This window comes from Hydra vulgaris, chromosome 01 (assembly GCF_038396675.1).
Source record: "Hydra vulgaris chromosome 01, alternate assembly HydraT2T_AEP".
Taxonomy (NCBI): domain Eukaryota; kingdom Metazoa; phylum Cnidaria; class Hydrozoa; order Anthoathecata; family Hydridae; genus Hydra; species Hydra vulgaris.
This window is the reverse complement of record NC_088920.1, coordinates 68402501-68424884: the sequence shown is the minus strand read 5'-3', so window position 1 is coordinate 68424884 and position 22384 is coordinate 68402501. Positions and strand designations below refer to the sequence as shown.

At 29.5% G+C, this 22384-nt stretch overlaps 1 protein-coding gene across 1 annotated transcript in view; it reads left to right on the top strand.

Moving 5' to 3' along the window:
• The window catches only part of LOC101234710 (putative N-acetylated-alpha-linked acidic dipeptidase), a 93487-nt gene that overhangs the window by 20688 nt on the left and 50415 nt on the right, over positions 1–22384 (top strand). Inside the window, exons 3-4 of the mRNA XM_065789020.1 lie at positions 12522–12807; positions 17397–17519. Coding sequence (XP_065645092.1) covers positions 12522–12807; positions 17397–17519 — 409 coding nt within the window. The remainder of the gene's footprint in view (positions 1–12521; positions 12808–17396; positions 17520–22384) is intronic.

Sequence of the window (22384 nt, the reverse complement as noted above, 5' to 3'; positions counted from 1 at the left end):
TGCTGCAAAATCTTCTTTAAAAGCAGTGTCATTTTTTGGTTTGGTACAAGAAGATTATAACTTTTTCTCAGGTTCTAATATCAGATGGGCCATTTTAATGAAATCAGTGCAAACTTTGACTTTGAAGCCACTGTCTGATACTCGATGGGAGTCTCGAGTGGAAAGCTTAAAGGCATTAAAATATGAATATTCCAAAGTTTATGATGCTCTAGTTGAATTAAGGATGCCAAACTTTTTGCTATGGAAATTGCAGAAGAATTAGAAGTAAGTTTGAAGCTGAAAACACAGTTCGTCCCCGAAAGAAAAAATAACTACGAACAATCTTTTCTAACTTTTGTTATAGCATTGCGAATTTTATTGATATTGTCACTCACTGTTGCTTCCGCAGAAAGAAGTTTCTCAAAACTTAAATTAATTAAAACCTACTTAAGGTCAAATATGTCACAGTGCAGACTTACAGGCTTAGCTGAGATATCAATTGAAATTGACGAGTTAAAGAACATAGATATTAGTGCATTAGTTGAAATATTTGCTAATATTAAAGCTCGTAAAGTCAAGTTTCGATGAAGTCATGACTATAATAATAACTTTATAAAAATAATTAAAAAATTTTTTTTTCATTTCAGGGGGGCCTCACATTTTGATCTTGCCCAGGGCCTCCAAAGTTCAAAGGCAGCCTCTGTTTAAAATACTTAATACATATAATAAATAACTAAAAACAAGTAGATTTAATCAAAAAAATCAAAAGCAGTGATTAAATTTGAAACTTTAAATGTCTTTTTCTCAGAACAGCCAAAACAGACTTAATATGGTCTTGTTTTGCAGCGGCAATTAAATTTGTAGAATTTTGTCATACTTTATATAGTTTTAAGATTATCTTAAGTCCATTTGCATTGTTGCTTCTCATAAACTTCAATTTTTTATTTTTTATTTGTTATATTATGAAAAATAATAACATTTTCTAAAAGTATTTTAAAAACAATTTGGTTTAATTAGGAAGATCAAATGCAGTGATGAATTAAAAACTTTAACTTCCTTTCTCAAAACAGCAAAAATGGACTTAAGATAGTCTTGTTTTTTTTTTTAGTTTACAATTGTTAATCGTAATATAACTATACAACAATACATAAACTTGGTATCTGAAAGAAGATCCAAAAGATCTTGTCGCCAGAACCATAAAATTTTTTTTGCAGCGAAGTATAATACGTCGTTTAGGGGATTAGTTAAAATACCGTGAAAAAAAATTATTTTTTTTCAAATGCTTAGAGAAAGATGAAGTTAGTGAAAGGCTAATCCTTCTCAGTGTTAGTCTTCTTGACAAAGATAAAACATTATCGGAGTCTAGTAGCACCGGTGATAATTTATCTCATATCGTGAGAAAAAAAAATGTATATAAAAACGATTAAATCAATCTATACAGAAAATATGCACATTTATGAAGATGTGAAAACGAAAAATCAAATTGCAAATGAAATTAGTTTTTAAACGAAACTTAAATTTGTATAAATTAGAAAGCAAACCCTTTCAAGTTGAGGTCAGAAAACGCAAAATATTGTCTTAATAGAACTTGATATTACTTGCCGGTGGCAGTACTTCTTTTTCGTGACAATTTGGTATTCGGTAGGGTAAAGTGATCAAATTCGAGCCAGTGACCAAATTCCAGCCACATTTTAAATTTAATATGGTTTCTGCTTTATGCTTATAAATGCGACTTTTTTGAGTATAGGTATGAACTCAGCCAATTAAAAAAAACATTTTAGTTGGCGGGTGTTTATAACAGAAGAAACATCATAACAAATATTTATGTCAAAACAGTACTACTGTTTTGACATAAATATTTTATACTTAACGTTTTGACATAAATAATTAGATTTAAAATATCATGTAAGCATCCATTTGAAGCTTATAAGCATTAAATATTTATTACTTAACGAAATGTTTATTATTTTAAACTATAAAAATATTTCTTAAAAAGGTAATTTTAGCTTTATAATTATACTGAGTCTATTTCTATAGATTGTATTTCAGTATTAAATGCACCTGGGTAGAAAGACCAAAATCCGGCCAGGTATAAACCTTATTCCGGCCAAGGCCGAAATTAGGTTCACGAGTGTCTAAAAATAACTCATACTTGGAAGATATTTATATTATTAGATTTTATTCTTTTAATTTATATTATTTGCAAGATATTATTATATATTATATATATGCAATTATTATATATGCAATATATTATTCTATTCTTTACTTTTTTGTTACATTTATGTCCTAATAGTTATCAATCTTAAATATATGCATTTATTTAGTTAAATATTTATATAATATTTTCAAAATATGATGATTTAAAAAAAAAAAAAGTCTTAATAATTGAAAGATATCATACTGTTTCATGTAGATTATTGCTTATGAATGAAATTATATTAAAAAATAATTTTTAATTGAAAATTTTAATAATTTATAATATAAACTTTTCATTTTAGAATGGCTGATAATTAAAAAAAAAAATCATAATAAGAAACAATGTCATCCAACTCGAGGTAAATATGTGAAATATAAGGAGGAAGTGTTACTTGAAGCTATAAACAGTGTTATTAGTTGACCTAAAATGTCTGTTAGAGCTGCTGCTAAATTTTATAAAGTACTCCTTGCAACTTTGCAGAGAAGGATAAATGGAAAAGTTGAGATCGGTGCAAAAGCAGATGCATAACAAAAAAAAACTCTTCGACAACCAGAATCAACAGTATCAGTTTGTCATCAATGCATGAATCCGATTAAGGTGGCAAATTATTTTGCCGCACTTAAAGAAGTCATTAAACTTTCAGTCTGAAGTAATATGGAACATGGATGAGACAGGGCTGCAGCTAAAATTTAAGGGGCACAAAATTGTTGCTGCAAAAGATGTAAATATTTAGTTTATTTACATATGGGAACAAGTAAAGTTGAGAGATGATTACTTTAATTGTTTGTGTGAATGCAGCAGAAAGAGCCTTACCACCTCATGTGATTCCAAAAGGGAAGACAGTAAAATCCCTTCAAAGTTTTCAAGTTCTAGATGCCCCTGAAGGAACCAACTGTAGTCCAAGTGAATCTGGATGGACTAAACAAGAGATTGCAAAACTATGATTTGAGCTTACATTTTTAAAAAACATAGGACCACAACGTCCATAAGTTTTAATTTTGGATGGCCACAATTCCCACAAATTCGCAGATAATAGATATGGCTATTAACTCTACAGCACAAAAGTGCCAGATATTGAGTTGGAACATCTAATTACCAACCCAAGATTTGTTATAGCAAATGATCATGACTATTTAGCCGAACCAATAACTGTAGTAAAAATTCTAGAACATAGCAGTGATGGTTTAGTGGAACTGAGTATGAAAACTATAGAACTAAAAGCTGCAAGTAATAAAGCTGCATTTACTTGTAAGTTTCAAGACCGCTTTAGAATTATGTCTGACTCTGAAATTGAACAACCTATTGATCAGCATGAAATTGATTTTACAGTTTCAACTCCTTTAGCTTCTGATTTTGTAAAAACTAGATCTTTGCCATAAATTTCCCTTTTAAAAATTCCAGGAGATGGAGATAATGATATTTTGCCATATTTATATCCAAATATTACAAAGAGCAAAAAAGCTAAGAATTCAGACAAGTTTTTTGTGCTTACTTCTAAGGAAGTATATGAGTCACAATTAAAGCAGATGCAAAATAAAGCTCAAAATGAAACGGAAAAAGAAATGTGTAAATTCAAAAGACTACAAAACTTAAAAATAAAGGAAGCAAAGGTATTTTCAAAATATAATCCTAGAAAAAAATTATTGATTCAATATTTAGTAATACAATTAATTTTTAAATATTTTAAATGCCAACCCATAAAAGTATCGGTAAGAAGCTTGTTTTTTATATTAGCTGAATTTAAATTCATTCCGCATACGCCTGGCTGAAATTTGGTCATAGCGGCTGTATTTTGGTCTAATTTATATGCTTTTTGTTATCGTTGTTTCTTCAAAAAATTTTCATTTATAATAATTGCTGTAATTATATCCTAAATGCTGAAAGATTTATCTTTCTAGAAATGTATAATTTTCATATAAACCTTTTTGTTAATATGTCTGTAGAAACAATTTTGTAAAGATGCGGCTGGATTTTGATCACTTTACCCTATTTGACCAAAAACTACATTCGGCCGAATGTAGAATAGTATAAAAAGTAGCTAAATAGGCCGATTACCATTTAGCCATCAAATATTCGTGACATCTCCATTGTGACATTGTTAAGCTAAAAGTATTAATTGACTTTAATAGAACAACATTTATAAAAAATATTGTTATAAGAAAAACTTTTATATAAAACAATTTTTTTTATCAGGTACCCACTCTTTCGTTCGACGCGTACCCGGGCAGGCATTTTCACAATTTTCGACAGCTTAATGCAGAAGTTGTAATGAGTTTTTAAAGTACGATGCTTCTGAGAAAGTTTATTACACTTTTTTTAACTTAAAATTCATTTCTTCAAAAAAAAAAAATACAAAAAACTTTCAAAATCATCCAACCTAAGTTAGGTTGGATAATTTTGAAATTTGTTCGTAAGTTAGTTATGTTTAACTCATCTTGTGCGACAAATATCAAAAAAAAATTTTATTGCAAAAATAAAAATATTTTGTATTTATAAATACAAAATATTTTTATTTTTGCAATAAAAAAGGAGAACAATAAACAAGAAGAACAATAAAAAAGAAGTTATAACTTCTTGTACTTTACTTTCTTTAATCAACAAGTTTCTGAAATCTTATCTTGAGTCTAATAACTTAATATCTGACATTAAATACACTTTTTTAATCTTATTGTTCTACAACTGACTTGCTAACTGATGTAACTAAAAGATTCTATAGTGCATTAGATGGAGGCAAGCGGTATTGCTCTTGATATATCGAAAGCTTTTAATAAACTTTGGCTTGCTGATCTTCTAAATAAGCTTGCTTCATATGATGTATCTGGGAAAGATTTTGATATTACTAAGTCTTATATTTCCAGTTGCAGTATGAATGTCATCCTTGAAGACCAACACTCTTATTCATTTCCAGTAACTTCTGAGGTACGTCAAGGTTCTTATATAATCTTTCATCTGTAACAGCTTGGGCTTGCAGTGACTTAGAAACTTTAACTCCAATAAATCTAAGTTTTTTAACGCAAACAACTATTGCACTACTAATGACATTCCTATATTGAAAAATGTATGGTTACAAGATGTCCAAGTTTTAGGTAGTAAAACATATTAAAAATCTTGATTTTTATAGGTTCGGCATTATTCTCCTCTGTAAAACCAAGACATTTGATAACCTTTATAAATGGCAACCCTCTCACTGAGTCCTCTACTTTATGTTTTCTTGGATTATCATTCAATACTGACCTGAGAAATGAAAACTATTTATATACTACTGTCATATTTAAGCTGGTTCTTTTGATGATGCTCTTCCTCTTCTAGATAAGGTCCAAATACACAAAGTAGTAAGACCTAATTTATCTGCCAAACTTGAGCCATTCTCCCATTGTCGCAAGGTTGCATCTCTTTTCAAGTTGTCTGTCAATCATTTTCTTGTGTTTCACAATATTTTTTGGTTTCTAGTAACTCCTAATATATTAGTGTTTGTTTGAAGCCTTTGCTTGCAAAGAAAGCAAGAATGTTAGGAAGAAAGCTCTAAAATTGATATCTTCTTTTTAGTTTACTTTTTTATTAACTTTATTTAAAAATGCGCATTTGCTTTTAACCATTGAACAATTAAAGCAGTAACATATCAGTTACTAGTTATTCTACCGTATAGTTCCTAGTTTTTTCTTATTAATTTCTCTTTAAAATGTACTAAATATATCTTAGCATATATCTAGCTGTTGGAAGCTCAGATATAAATAGGTTTTTTCCATTCCCTTCATGATTGCTCATTTCATAGATAATGCATTTTGTGTTCTTTTAGACATTTTGAATAAATAAAATGTTTATCAGAGCGTGTCTTTTGATTCGATTACAAAGTAGTAATACTTTTCAAAGTAATTATTACTTCATAATCAAACCAAAAATCATTAGAAAAAAGGAAATTCTAATTATTGTTAATAACCAAAATAAAATTAAAATAAAAAAAAGTGAAACTAAAATCAAAATTTTAACAATTTCATTTGAAAAAATCTTTTTAAATATAACTATATTTATTACTTTTCTTTTAGCTAAATTTGAAAAAAACATTTTACCTTACACACAGTATATATATTACACACAGTATACCTTTACTATTATTATACATTTTACCTTACACACAGTATATCTATTAGGTTAAGAAGATAAATTTGTACCCTCCCCCTCTGTTTTGTGACTATTCCTTTTATGTAAATAAGTATTATATTTTTAGATGTAATATTTTTTATATTAGATATTTTATTAAACATATTTTAGATATAATATTTTTTATACAAATATAATTTATTTTCAGAATAAAGCTTATTCCGGCTTTAGTTTTTTTATTCACTAAATTTTACTTCAAAAATTTTTTTTAAAAATGTAGATAAATCATAGAATAGAAAGATTTGATAGGTATACCAATTTTCTGATAACTATTAAAGAATAGTCAGGTTGTTTTACTTTATCATTATAAATGTAAGATAAGTTGGATGTTTTACTCATTTACTCATTCGATACCTGGGAGATTTTCATTGAAACATTGAACATCACTCTTTAATCAATCTAGATAGGATTTCACAATAATTAAAAGATCAAATGAGGTCAGTGGGTAGCCAAAAGTTAAAACTTTATTCAAGTGATCACAAAATGACTGTTCTTCTTCAGGTGTGAAGACAACTGGATGCCCTGCATGTTTCTTTGTGATAGTAAGGTGTCGTCTTTATACAGCTCTCTTAATGCTGATTCTAAACTGTTCTTCAGCAAATTGTTGACTCATAGCTCCATGTTCAATATTAATACAGACTTGCTCTAAGTTTTGATCGGTATAGTCTTTGTAATCTCTAAATCCCAACTTTCTTTTATATCTGCGAACCATTCTAGTAGAACCAGTTATGATAGCACGAAGTATACGCATATAGGTGTATAACAATAGCTTTAACCAACCATTAACATTATTTAGGTATACATTTTATAACCTAACAAATATTAAAAACATGGTTAAAATAACAGATATATCAACTCCTTTTAAATATATTATTACTCTTTGGGGTTTAATGTTAATGGAAAGCAAATTTAATCATTTTCAAACGTAAGCTGCCACAATAACATTTAAATTCAAGTAGCCCCAATTTTGAGCTTCAAACATAATTACAATTCATTTTTATCAAAATAATAAAAATAAAAGACAATTATAATTGCTACATTTTGTAGCAACTGGTACTTCTTTTAAGAAATGTTGTCAAATAATTTTTATCTTTTTTGGTTATGTCTGGACAGACAAAAGTTTTACACTAAATTTTTACCATTACTGTAGTTTCCTTTAAAAAATATTTTTTTGATAACTTCTTGCAAAAAAACGTCACCTTTTTTTTATTTTTATGTTACTTGATTTGAGTAAGTGTATAATTAACTTATTTGCTTTCATACCAAATAATTATATAAAAAATAAACAAATAAACATTTTATTTTTTTGGGTTCAAGTAATCCCAGGTAGCTCAAGTAGCCCTGCATGACGGTAGCTTTATGGTCAGGTATTTTGGCTTAGCATTTGGAAGCTTGTATTAAGTGCTTTACAAATGACAAAGGTAAAATTTCCTCAGTAAAAGCACCAATTAAAATGTTGGTAGCATCTTACTGTTGATGGTCAGAAAATTCTACCTCTTAGATAATTGTGCAGACTTTAAGAACTTTTTTAAATTTGGTTTACTTTTCTGCGGTACTAAATTTTCCAAACTATTACCAACTATTGTTGGTATTGCTGAAGCCATCAACGTAACAAATACTAACATCTTCACTTCCAACAAGGCTGCAAGCAACTACTATTAGAGTTGGAAGTTACTGGAAGAGAAATAATGAAGTTTATAAAGCAAGATAGCGAATAAAAGATAACTTAAAGGATTTCAATTTGTATGAATCAGGAAAACAAGATAGAAATAGCGAATTCCAAAGGACTGATGTTCAAGGAAAAAAACTAGACAAATAAGAATTTTTGGAGCTCAGGAAAAATCACAGTAAAAGGAGGAGACTTAACGAGTAACACAAGAGTGAATTTAAGGCACAAGAGACACTAGCTCTTTAGAACAGCGTTCATTATAGAATTTATAGAAAAGAGATAAAGAAGTAACACTAAGATGATGAGACAATGGTTGAAGGTTGGCTGCAAGAGCAGATCCACTATATGTAATATATATGTATAAGCATATCAAAGTATGTATAAGCATATCAAAATATGAAATAACTTTTGGGATATGATTTACTCACTTTTTTTTTGCATTGTTTGCACAAAAAGAAGTGAGGGCATTCCCACTAGGCTACCCCACAGCCCAGTAATGTTGTGGAATATGATAATTCACAGGGGGGCCCAGCAAATTTAGGGAGCCAATTTGCAAATTTTGGGACCATTTTGAAAGTTTGAGGAGTTTATTATTATTTTTTTTCAATAATACCTATCAAAAAATTTTTAGATTTTGGGCCCCTAGTTATGGTTTTATGGGGGAAGACCTCCAATCCACTATTCACAGCACTGTGTATATATATGTATGTGTGTATATATTTATATATATATATATATATATATATATATATATATATATATATTCATATAGTAAATAAATGTTTAAATTTACCATTTATAGTAAAAAATGGCACTTAATGACTTCTCGTCTTTAAAAATGACAATTAAAAGTTGATTAGAATTTATGCAAAAACCATTAAATTTAATTAAGCAAACGAATTGAATTTTATTGTTTCTTAAAAAACCATAAAAACGCAAATTAATAGACTGAAATATTTTGCATTTTTTTATTAAAAATAAAAATAGTTTTGAATGTTTTTATTTTTATTTTTTTACTGTTAACGTATATCAACTGACAAAAGTAGTACATGCAAGGAGTGTGCTACGTTGAGTAACAAATTGGTGGAATATGTGAGGAGTGCTGCTACATGGACTAAAGGCTTTGGTTTAGGTTGGCAAACTATTAAAAAAAACTTTTAAACTTTTTAAACTTTCATAAAACTTATTTACAAATCCTATATTTTTTTAAAATATAGAATTTGTAAATATTTATGCAGTCTCTGCCATTACCTTGGTCCTGGCCCTGATTTAATTTTATTAAACTTGCCTTAAGCTCTGGTTAAATACCAGTTTTAATCATTTACATTTAAGTAAAATAATCCCAATATATTGAATTCACAGTGTCACGAAATGACTTTTAATTCGAACCTCTTGTCCCGAGAAAACCCTTTGGAGGTTTGAGAGTACACATGTGTAGAATAACACTAGAGTTGGTTTTGAAATCTTTCATCATCGTCCGAGAAAGAAAAATCAGTTTAAAGTTTTTAATTTTATTGCTCAGAATAAAAATTTTACAAAAAAATAATTTCTTTAAAAAAATCTTGTTCTCTATTATAACATATAAATTTCTTCAACATATAATGTGTTTGCAACTCTAAACAAAGCAAAACCAAAAAAAATACATACAAACTATTCTTGAAAGACAAAAAGTTTTCTACTTTCAGCTTTGAAATTCAAGCTGTGAAAAACATTAATGATTCTAGATACTTATACAAAATTATTCTACTCAATTGATTAAGAAGCAAGCCTTTATTAAACTCTTACATAGCATATGTAATTAATAACTCTAAATGTCTCTTCCACAAATAGAAATCAAAATAAATGTTTACTGTTATACTCGATCAAACAGTTTCGAAGATTCCTGGGATAATCCCGATGGATGGCTGGCCTCTTGAAACGTTGCCAATGAAGACTGAAGTTGTGGTGAAGTGACTCTGTGGCTTGCTCAGAAAAGATGCCCAGAGAGTGGTTATGGCGATCAATAAACTGTGTCACATGGAAGAAAACAGCATGTGCTTTGGGGGTAACACTTGTGTTTGGAAAGTTGAGATAGGAAGCCTTAAACTCTTCAATAAGCTCACAGTAGTTCTGTTGGAGTGTATTCCCAAAGCAGGCATGAACAACAGCATCAAATTTTCTGAGGGTTTCAATAAATGGAAATGCCAAAAAGCAAGCATGCTTCTCTGCAAGTTGTTGAAGTGAGTCAACATTTCTCAAAAGCTTTCTACACTCATTGCCAGCAAATTGTCCTCCATGAAAAGGTTGTTGTTGAATGTTGATCATCTTTGGCCACTCATCTGCATTTTGCCAAACCTGACAGAGGTTCTTAAAGAGGTGGTTCACAACACCAATAAGAAGGTGAAGTTCCATAGGAGGAATAAAATCTAGGACAAGAGTATCATCAGAAAGTCTTATTATTGGCTGGTGAACAACATTTTGAAAGTCCCTTGCCTTTTTTGTTTGGGCACCGGCTGCTTGGAAGCCTTCAAAATCAGAACGAATGGAGCCAAATGTTCGAAGCTCACCACTGTGATGAAGATTCTTTGACTCAATGTCACACCAGGTGCAAGGGTATGCACTAGAGTGAGATTGCAAGCCACACATTATGTTAGCAAGCTTCATGTCGCATGACAACACAAAAGACATTCTCTCTAAACACAGTTTATCTAGGTTTTGTTTGACATTGTCATAGTTTTCAGAGACATTTTCTGCAATGGCACCAAAAGTTGACGCTTCATTCCTGCGTCTTTGAAATTTTTAAAGAGAGGTTTCTTTGATGGAGGAGAAGTATCTGGTGTTTCTAAGCTCATAATACCAAAAGAAACTTTCACGAACCCGCCTCCACCATCTATACGCACCTTAATAAGCTGGTCTGACTGAGGGCCTCTGACTTCAGCAACAGTGTTTCTTAATGCCTCCATGTCATTGCAGTACACCAATAAATGTTTAGACTCTTGGCTAGTGCTTTTGGATGTATCAGTAATTTCTGAGGTGACAAAGAGGTCAGAAAGTTGCTTTCCAAGAGATTCAAACTTTTCTCTGAAATTTTTCTCCACAACACGCTGTGGAACTACTTTGTTTAGAGTTGAAGCAAGCATATTCATTCCTCTATTTGAAAGACTAATCTGGTTTTGAACTTGTACTAGATGTTGTGCAGTCAAGGTGCGTGTAGATGAAGGAAATAATTCTCTTTGTCGCGATGGACCTGCAAAAAATCACAGAAAGATACCATTGTATCATTTCCGAAATTCATAGTGTATATTTTATTACTATGCCCTTTGACAAAAGTTTTTTTTGTTTAAAAAGTACAGTTTTTACCTGCAGTTACTGGAAAGGGTCTTCCTACTCCTTGATTGAGACGGACAGTGCCATGGGGGGAAGGAACTTTGTTGGCAATTACAGAAACAGCCACTCTTTCTGCTGCTTTTTTGTCCTTTTCTGCAACTTCGAGTAAGTTCTGTCGTAACATTGCTTTAGTACAGAGATGAGGGATGCCTCTTCCTATCAATGAAAAGCATGCTGAACATCTTTTCTCAATAATTGGCTGTTCTATAAGCTGACTGGCAGTGTTTGTTGCTCCACTTATCTGAGGGCTTCTGAATTTTGCTTTTCCCACATTACAAATCAAGCAATCACATGCTGATTCTCATGTTGCAGGACGGATCTTTATGTTTTGATAGTCTGGCAAGGAAGGAAGTTGGACATCTCTCCCTTCACCTTTTCTTCTGAGACTTACTAGACAGTTTTCACAGATTCCAATTGGTACTCTTTGGTCTTCAAAGTTGATTCTTTGGCCCAAAATTTCTTGACTGCGTTTAATCATAAAATCAGTCAGCTGCCTGTTAGCTTTGTTCATACAGAGAAAACAGACAGTTTTCCTGTTGTCTTCATGAGTTTTTGCTTGGTTAGGCATTTTGAAAAATGACGCACACCTTGTTCTTTTAAAACGGTTTCTAAACTGTTTGCAGGTTTTTCCCGGAATTTTTTAGTTAATTATTTTTTTGCTGAAATATTTTGTATGTACTATTTGTAAAACAAATAACCAAAATAGACAGTTTTTTTGAGAAAGAAAAAAAAACTCTTAGTTTATTGACCTTATTAAATAAGCATAAAATTAAAAACTTTAAACTGATTTTTCTTTCTCGGACGATGATGAAAGATTTCAAAACCAACTCTAGTGTAATTCTACACATGTGTACTCTCAAACCTCCAAAGGGTTTTCTCGGGACAAGAGGTTCGAATTAAAAGTCATTTCGTGACACAGTGAATTACATATAAGCATAGTGGTTTTCAGAGTTTTATATATTGGCTTTCAGAGTTTTTTATATTGAATTACATTCAAGCATATTGGCTTTTTAGAGTTCAGAATTGAAAATTTCGATGAACTTTTTTAAATATAATACATCAAGACATTAAAAAAAAACTTGTTTATGAAATAGTCGAATTTTTCAATACTTTTATAAACTTTTATTAACATATAATCTGTTTCTTTAGATATTTAACTGAATTGCCCCACCTACCTGGTTCAGAGAGAAACAAAGTTCTAGGTCAAGAAATTGCTAAACAATGGGAAGAGTCTGGATTTGATAAAGTTGATGAGTACAAGTATAATATCTACCTGCCATTTCCAAATAATCCAGGAGTCATAAATGCTCTAAATATAAATGGTTCAATTGAAAAAAATATTACTATTAATAATGAACCTGCTTTTTTTGATTCGGAGAAAAAAGGAGATGTTGTCTACCCTTTTAATGCATTTGGTACAAGTGGTGAAGTTATTGTATGATTTTTTATTTATACATTTATTTTTAATTTTATTTGCCTAACATTTAAATTTTTATTTGCCTAAAATGCTAGTTTTATTATTTTAAATTAAAATAATAAAACTAGAAAATAATAAAACTAGAAAATAATAAGATTACATATAATGTCAAATGGTTTTATAAAAGAATAAAATGTTTTTAAAAAAAGGACTTTACATAGCTATGTTATTAGTCATTTGTTTCTTTATGTCGCTATGACTCAACAATTTCAAAGTTACAATTCCTTTAAAAAGATTTTTAATTAAAAAACTTTAAAAATGATTTTCAATTAATTAAGTCATTAAAAAAGATGTTAAAAAGGATTAAATGACTTATTCCTTATTTATGACTTCAAAATTTCATATTAAAAATATTCTTTCTTAATTACTTATTTTTCCACTTTGTTATGTTACCATTTGCTATATATATGACATCTACCATGGCATATATATGTTTTATTATGTTGCAATGTGTCGTATATATGACATGTACCAGTCTTATTCTTCTCGCAATCTTATTTCTAAATAGCTGTTTTAGGTTAGTCCTTGTTCACACAAAAAAAAATCTTCAGTTTTCTGATGGGACACCTTCTTGAATGGTTTACTTTTATGAAAAAATAATTGTACTAAAAGTTTTATTTGAAAAAGATATGTTTTTGGGGTCCCTACCACAGAGTTTGTATCTATAAAAGTGCTTACCAGCTCCACTAACAATATACTAGGAAATTTTGACTGGTCAATAAATTTCCAACTGCTTTTGAAACTTTTAAAAATCATGATGTCTGGGCCCTTTGAAGGCCCATGAGAAACAGTAACCGTTGCCTTTAAGACAATTTTTAAAATGTAATGATGACAAGCAAAACAGAGCAAATCTTTGACAAGCTTCTGCTCCAATAACATGCAAGCACCATTTCTTCGACCACTATTTATGGAACTAATTTCAAAGCAAAGAAGTTGATCAACACCTAGTTCAGACATGAATGTTGGAAGCTGATCCACAATTTCAGTGCTACTGATATCTTCGAGTAATTTTGCATCCCAGTATATTGTTAGTGGAGATTTTGGCTTGAATTCTGCCTTCAGGCTCTCTGTGATTTTTTGTCTACATTTCATCCTTGATGGTAACTTTGTAGAGCTGAGAATTTCAGACATTTGGCCTATCAACCACAACTCACACACAACTTGATTTTGAAGTTCCATTGCAAGCATTGGCCATCCCCTTCAAAACAATAATTGTATTTGTTACCATTCAATTTAATTATAGTTTCTGCCAAAATTTTTAGAGCTCAGTAATCTAACTGACAATGTTCATGTTATGCAATATGCACCACATTATTGGCAACTTATACCAATAAAATCAAATTAGCGTCCTGAACTGGCAACTTTTCAAGTCATTTAATTTTTTGTCTGTTTAATGTCTAATTACAAATAGCTAACAGCTGGTGAAATTCTGGAAAACTTAACAACAGTAACTAAGTAACATCATATTGCTAAATTATGCAGGCAGTATGGGGTGTAGTGAAAGAGTTCACCAGCATAACAACTAGTGAAATACAGCCACCGAATCCCTACATGATACTTAACTAATATTTGTGGTAAGCACCTCTTATTGTTTTCAGATTTAGCTGAGTTTTTTGTGAATTTTGTATGCATGCTTATTAGCAAAATTCAAGGGTGCCCCATACAAAAATCATATTTTGAAAATGAAGGACCACCCTAAGCTGTATTAACAGTAATATAGTAATAATATGTATTCTATTATTGTTAGTTACAGTTATTGTTATAGTTTTATATCCGTATTATTCTTTTAAATGATATACATTATATGTCATATATTATAATATATAGTTATTTATATAGTGTTATATATTATAATATTATACAATGTTATATATTATAATATTATATAATGTTATATATTATAGTATTATATAATTATATATTATATAATAATTATAATATTATTGTAATTCAATAAACGTAATTCTGCAAATGCATGTTTTATTTGTTGCACTAAAAAATGTTTTCCATTAAATAATTACACTGCTTTTTTTAACTATAGTATTAATATTTAATAAAAGTATAATATTTGGAACATTGCTATAAAGTGACACTTCACATTTTAAACTATTATCTCATCTGTAATGCTATGTTAGCAATCTGAAGCAAGCGCATAGCAAATCACTGTTGCATTGACATTGTCACTGTATAAAAAAATATTTGAAATGCCATTAGGCATTAGGTTGTTATAACTTTTTTGTAATTTAAGTTTAACATTTAGAATTAGAATGAAAATCAGAAAAATAATTCACTAAAAGCTTTGTTTTTAAGAATTTTTTCATTTACTTATTGGAAATTGTTATAACTTTTGTTCAACTAAATGAGTTTTACTTATATTTCATTTGTAACATATAGCATTAACTATAGACTATTTTATTTTTGCTCTACTAAATGAGTTTTAATTATTACATTAACTATTTTACCTTTTGGTGGAAATAGAAGTTTGCAAACTGTCATTACAATGAATGAAAGTTATCTAAGTTGATTGCCTTTTTTTTGTATTTTCAAAATCCACAAGTTTGTTAAGAAATTGAAAAAATGTGGTTGTTTAATTGTTTTCCAAAATTACTTATAAAACAATTGTTTGACAAGTTTCTTAACCATTTTAATTGTAAATATTCTGTTTTTATTACTTAAACAAGTAAGTTTATTATAATATATCAATTGTATATTGTAATTGTTAATTATTATATTGTATTAAATTTGATCTTGATGCTAAAGAGTAAACATTTAGCTTTTTTTTATAAACCTCACACAAAAACAAGGAAAGAATCCAAAGCATAGATGTTAGAATCCAAAGCTTAGAAGATGTTTGAGGAAAAAATAGTTAAAAGGGCTTCTTCTCAAAACAGATGTTATTTTTTAGCTGACAGGAAATCAAGATTCAGTTAAACAAGATTATGTACTTATTAAACAATTTACTGAAAAGAGTTTATAGAACACTTAATTAAGACTGTGATAGGAATGTTTTCCAGGTCCCAAGCTGTTCAAGTGAAAAACAACCGCAGCAACAGAAACTGTAGTCATTTGTTGTCTAACAATGGATTTATCTGAGATGACAAGAAGAGTGTAGTCATTAGGTTTTTAAAAAGTTTTTAGAACCTAGCCATTTAGAACCTAACCATAACCACTTAGGTAAAATATGAGATTTAATAGTCAGAGAACAATAATAGTGGGAATAAAATCAACTTTGGCGTCGGACAATATCAAATTATGCAATCATTTTTTGTAATAAAAAAATAAGTAAAATCTTTACACAAGAATAGTCTCTTGACCACTCTCGTGTGAACAAAGATTTTACTTTTCTTTCAAAAAAGGTGAAAGAAAAGATTAAGATTCAAAAATAACAGCTAAAAAAAGTAGGATAAAATTATCTGGTGAAGTTAAGATTGCCTTGACAAATACAACTGACAAAATGGAATAAAAGTTTCCATGCTGGCTTAAATTTATGAGATTATATAGAAGGCACAATTTTTAGAAGAGAGACAATAAACATTAGTAATCTATATCAGTAAGAGCTGTGTAATCTATATCAGTAAGAACTGTACTGATAAATCTTATATAGAAGAAGTATTAATAATAATATAGTTTTAGCAGATCATAGTATGATCTCAACCACCTTTTGGGGAACAAGGAAAACAAGGAGTTTGGCTCAAAAACAAGACACAAGTCAAGAAGTAAAAAAGTTGATTAGTATTGTCTGGAAAACAAATCACTAAGCTAGCTGTTTAAGTAGAAGATTGAAAAAAAAAATATTTTGAAACCTTTAGTAGGGTCAGTGGTACTAGAGCCAATCTATTTAGTGCAATAAGCATTAAAGTTGCCATAACAACAATATTGGATAAAGAAAAAGCATGGCCGATTTGATCAGAAGTAACATTGATAAAACAACTAAGTAAAGAGAAATGTCTTCAAATCAATTTGTGCTAAATAAAAACACATAAAGGCATAGTCATCCGAGTCAAATCTTAATTCACAACAAATAGATTGATGCACAAGTATATAGCCATGCCAAGTATGTGACTATGAGAGTCTTTGAAAATCAAACTGAATACAATATTAAGTTCCAAAGGTGAAATAGCCAAATTTGAAAAAGTCTTACTAAAAGCAAGTAGGTATGAACAGAAACTTCAGCTTACTCTTAAACCTTTCTACCTCTTTTAAACTCTTTCTTATCTCTTCTAAACTTTCCATTTACTATGTATATATGTATATCACTGGTGATATACATCACATCTTCACACATCTCATCTTTACTGCAAAATTATAAATAAAACCCATGCATTAAAAATGCTGCAAAGAAATTAAAAAAAAAAATTACAAGTTTACGTTGTTAATAAAATTTGCACATTAGAAATTTAAGTGCAAAAATAAATGTCAGAACAAAAGCATATAGATTTAAAATAATTGTTCTAAAATGTTTAACTTACTATTGGAAATAGTTTCATTATTATTAAATTTTTAAAAACTTTTAAAAAAGGTATCAGCCTAGTTACATATATTTTTAGGCACCTATTGTATACTGTAACTATGGTGAACAAAAAGATTTTGCAGTGTTGGAAAAACTTAACATTAGCTTGAAAGGAAAAATACTATTGTTTAGATATGGAAAAGCTTCCAGAACTGCAAAGGTAATTTTTCAAGAAATATTTTTCATTAAAAAAAAAAAGATTTTTATTAAAAAAGATAAAGTGTATTACCGACTTTATAAATATATATATATATATATATATATATATATATATATATATATATATATATATATATATATATATACATGTATATATATATATAAATATATATAAATATATATATATATATATATAAATATATATTTATACATGTATATATATATATATAAATATATACATATATATCGTATATATATTTATATATGTATATATATATATATATATATATATATATATATATATATATATATATATATATATATATATATATATATATATGTATTATATTTAAACAACTTTAAAAAGTATTCTACGCAATAGAGTGCTCAATGTTCTTAAAAGAACAGAGCAATTATATTAGTAGTAGAAAATCACTTAACAAAAATTTTTCCATTTAACACTGTGTTTCATCAACAAAGATTCATCAGAAAAAAGATTTTCTGATGAATCTTTGTTGATGAAACACAGTGTTAAATGGAAAAATTTTTGTTAAGTGATTTTCTACTACTAATATATATATATATATATTATATATATATATATATGTATATGTATACATATGTATATATATAAATATATATATATATATATATGTATATATATATATATTTATATATATGTATATGTATATATATATAAATATATATATATATATATATATATATATATAAATATATATATATATATATATATATATATATATATATATATATATATATATATATATATATATATATATATATATATATATATATATATATATATATATTAAAAAGCACATACTGAAAACATACGGAAAAACACATACTTAAACTTTTTAGTCCCTGTGTAATAAGATAACTATCTAAACTAAATAATTCTTTACCAGGAGGTAATCCACTGTATTAGGGTGGTAGCCCTCCTTCCTTAAATCAAGTAATATCAATGGATGATCCAACTGTTTTGCTATCAAACTAGCCTAGTCTAGGCCAGGGAAATCATACAACATCAACAAGACCGCACCATGACTGGTTTAAATCTCTAGCAACATCAATCAGGTTGTTACAGGAACAGCATATCACCATGTCTAACTGAATAAGATTTTTGGAAGACTTTGATCAGAAAAAAAACTAGACAATATACCAACTTACGACTAAAATAGATTACCTTGAGAAGGAAGTACTTAGAACAAAAAATTTAAACACTTTAACAACCAATTCTAACCTTTCAAATAAATAACCACTATCCAAATTTGCATTGTTATTCAGTAAAAAAAAAAGCGAGGAAGAGTTAATCATGATCACTAAGATAAGGGAGGAGTTGGATGAGAGCTAGCGTATTGAAAATAAAATTGTAATAAGCAACATTATCAGGGATCTGAGGTTGAAACTAAGTATAAAGATGATGAGTTAGTAAGAGAAATCTTATCTGTACTACAAGTAAATGAAGAAACAACGTCAAAATCATTTAGATTAAAGTCTGGGACAGAAAAAAAGACAACAAAAACGATCTTAGTTGAACTGAAAAGTAAAGAATTGGTCAATTTAGCACTAGCCAATGCACGCAAACTGAGAGATAACGAAAAATTCAAAGGTATTTATGTTAACCCTGATAAAACTAGTGTTCAGCGAGCAATTAAGAAGAGAAAGCAAGAAAGAAGAGATGATCTAAATGCAAACTTGAAACACCAGGATAGCATGGGTAGGGGTTGTGATGTTAACAATGGAAAAAAGTCTTTTTATGTCGCAAGAAATGGAGTTTTGAAAAAAATAATAGTAGAGTTTGAACTACTTCTTAAAAAAAGGTCTACAAGTGTTTCAACCTTTGCAACACCAGAACCATCAAGATAATATGCAGAGTTGTTAGCAATTAATGAACAACAGTATTTAGTACTAAGCATGTCCAGCCAACTATCTGTAACAAAAACACCATCTCCATAGCCATCAACAAAAAATCTAGCAATAGTGGTAATTATACAGCCTTAAGTGAAATCACATGTTTCTATACAAATGCATCATTGCTTTGTAATAAAATGGACATTCATGCTGCAACTGTCACAACATTAAATTCCCCTATGATAGTGGCTTTTACAGAAACTTGGTTCAGTGATTACTCCAGCTCCAATTACCAAATTACAATCTTTTTAACAACAAAAGACCTGATTCATTTGGTGGCGTTGCAATTTATATATGACAAGATATACAAGCATCATTCTTTAATGCAATTGAGCTTCATGGTAAAATGCCAGGCCAGGTATAGTGTATAATATTTCACAAAAGTAAAAAATCCCTTTTTGGATGTATTTATTGAGAGCCATCTGCAAGCATAGAACTCAACAGAACAATTAATTGTAGCCTAATTTCTGCTACAAATATAGCAAAAAAAAAAGGTATGGAGTTACAAATAATTGGTGATTTCAATCACCCTGAAATACAGTGGACAGCGGCTGGTGGCAGCACTAAGAAAAATGCAACAATGTTGAGCACTGACTTTTTGGAATCTGTCAACACAGCAGCTCTTGCACAGCATGTCATGAAACCTAATTTTGGCAATAATACTCTTGACTTGGTGCTAACTGACTGCCCCTCCAGAATTATAGAACTCAATATTGGTCCACCTTTTGGCATCCCCAATAAAAAAATTTCTATTGCACTCTTATATGGTGTTTCTTGTTTGAACCATCAATCTCACCAACCAGGGTGTTATTACTAACTAAACCAAACTATGGTAGAGGCGACTATAAAAATCTAAACAAATTTTTTGCAGATGCAGAATGGAGGAAACAACTTGAAAATTTCAAAAACAATCTCATTATGATAAACCAAATCATTGAGTTTCGATACAAAGAAGGATTAGTTAAATATGTACCAAATCAAGCAGCATCAACTCAAAAACAGAGATCAAAACCAAAATGGTTTACAACAGGCATTAAAAATCTAACAAAAAAGAAATTTAACCTTTGGTCAAAACTGCTAGCCAGCTCACCCATTACTCATCTATCTATCAGCTCACTCTACAAAGCAACTTGCAAGCAGTTAAAAAAAGACATAGTCGCTGCACGAAAAAGCTGTGAATCAAAACTTGTCTCACTTTCAAAATCTAATCCAAAAGTTGTATACAACTATATTTTCAGTAAAAAAAAAGCAAAGTTTACTGTTCCCTCTTTGATAAAAGACGGCATGGAGCTAACAAAATCACTTGAAAAAGCAGAATGTCTTGACAAACAGTTTGAGTCTGCTTTTTCTAAAATTGACCACAAAAACAATTTTACATTACCAAACAGGACTGATCAGGTATGCAAGATTGATCAATTTGATCTTAATGAATCTGCGATTTTTGGCGAGTTGAGTGCTTTGAAGAAATACAAAGCGATTGGCCAAGATGGCATAAGTCCTTATGTTCTCAATGAGTGTGCCACTGGTTCAGCTTGGCCTATTTCTCTTCTGATAGTTTCATCATTTGAAACAGGTATAACACCTAATAATTGGAAAGAAGCGAATGTGATACCAATATATAAATAAAAAGGTAAACAAAACGACCCATCTGAATATAGACCAATATCTTTAACAGCCATAATATGTAAAATCATGGAATGATTGTTGAAAAAACATATGATGAGTCACCTGGTTCAGCACAAGTTAATCCCTAAGCATCAACATGGCTTTGTAAGACAAAAATCATGTGTTACAAATTTATTAGAGACAATAGACATTACATCAGAGGCACTAAACTGTGGCCTTTACGCAATCATAATCTATCTGAATTTTGCTAAAGCCTTTGATAAAGTCTGTCATGAGGCATTAGTTGTCAAATTAGAGGCTTATGGTTTCAAAGTTAAACTACTGAGATGGCTAAAAGTATTTCTTATTTATTATTTATTAAGTATTTATTATGGACAGAAAACAAAGAGTTCTTGTTGACGAAAACTACTCAGAGTGGTGTGCCACAAGGATCTGTTCTAGGTTCTCTACTGTTTATAATGTACATAAATGACATGCCAGATGTTGTCAAATGTTCACTCAAACTCTTTGCTGATGACAGCAAACTAATAAATATAATGAAAAATCAATTTAACTGTAGACAGATCTTGATGCTGTGGCTAAATGGGCAGATAATTGGAAAATGGGGTTTTTTGCAAGCAAAGGCAAAGTATTGACGATAAAAAAATTGTCCAAAACAATTTATGACCACAAATTTAGCATACAAATCAAGATAACAGCCAAACATACTTATTGAGCGAGATCTTGGAATTTTAATAACTAGCGATCTAAAATGGTCAGCCCAATCAAAATATGCAGCAGTTAAAGCTAATGCAGCACTAACTTCACTCAAAGCGACGTTTAGATACTGAAACCCTTCAATGTTTAAAACATTTTATACCACATTTGTGGGACCTCACTTTGAGTATGGAAAGCCTGCATGAGTTCCATTCAACAAAGTCGATGAAAAAGTTATCAAACGAGTTCAAAGAAGAGCTACTAAATTATGCCATTTGTTAAGGGGAAAAGAATATGAAAATCGATTAGCCCTATTCAATATCCAATCAATCAAAGCATGTAGCATTTGGGTAGATTCAGTATTTTAAGGAAAGCACTGGTCTTAAACTACATCCGGGATAAATAATAATAAAATAATCCTAAATAGAAGTTTATATTATATAAGACAACATTTTTGAAAATTTTTATAACATCTTTTCTAATTTTATCGAGCTGTGGACCAGATTTTCTACGCATTACTATTAAACCATCATCGCAATAAAGGTCTTAATCTTTTATATTGATTATTTTACTTAACAAATCTAAAATATAGTCCAACAAATTCACAAC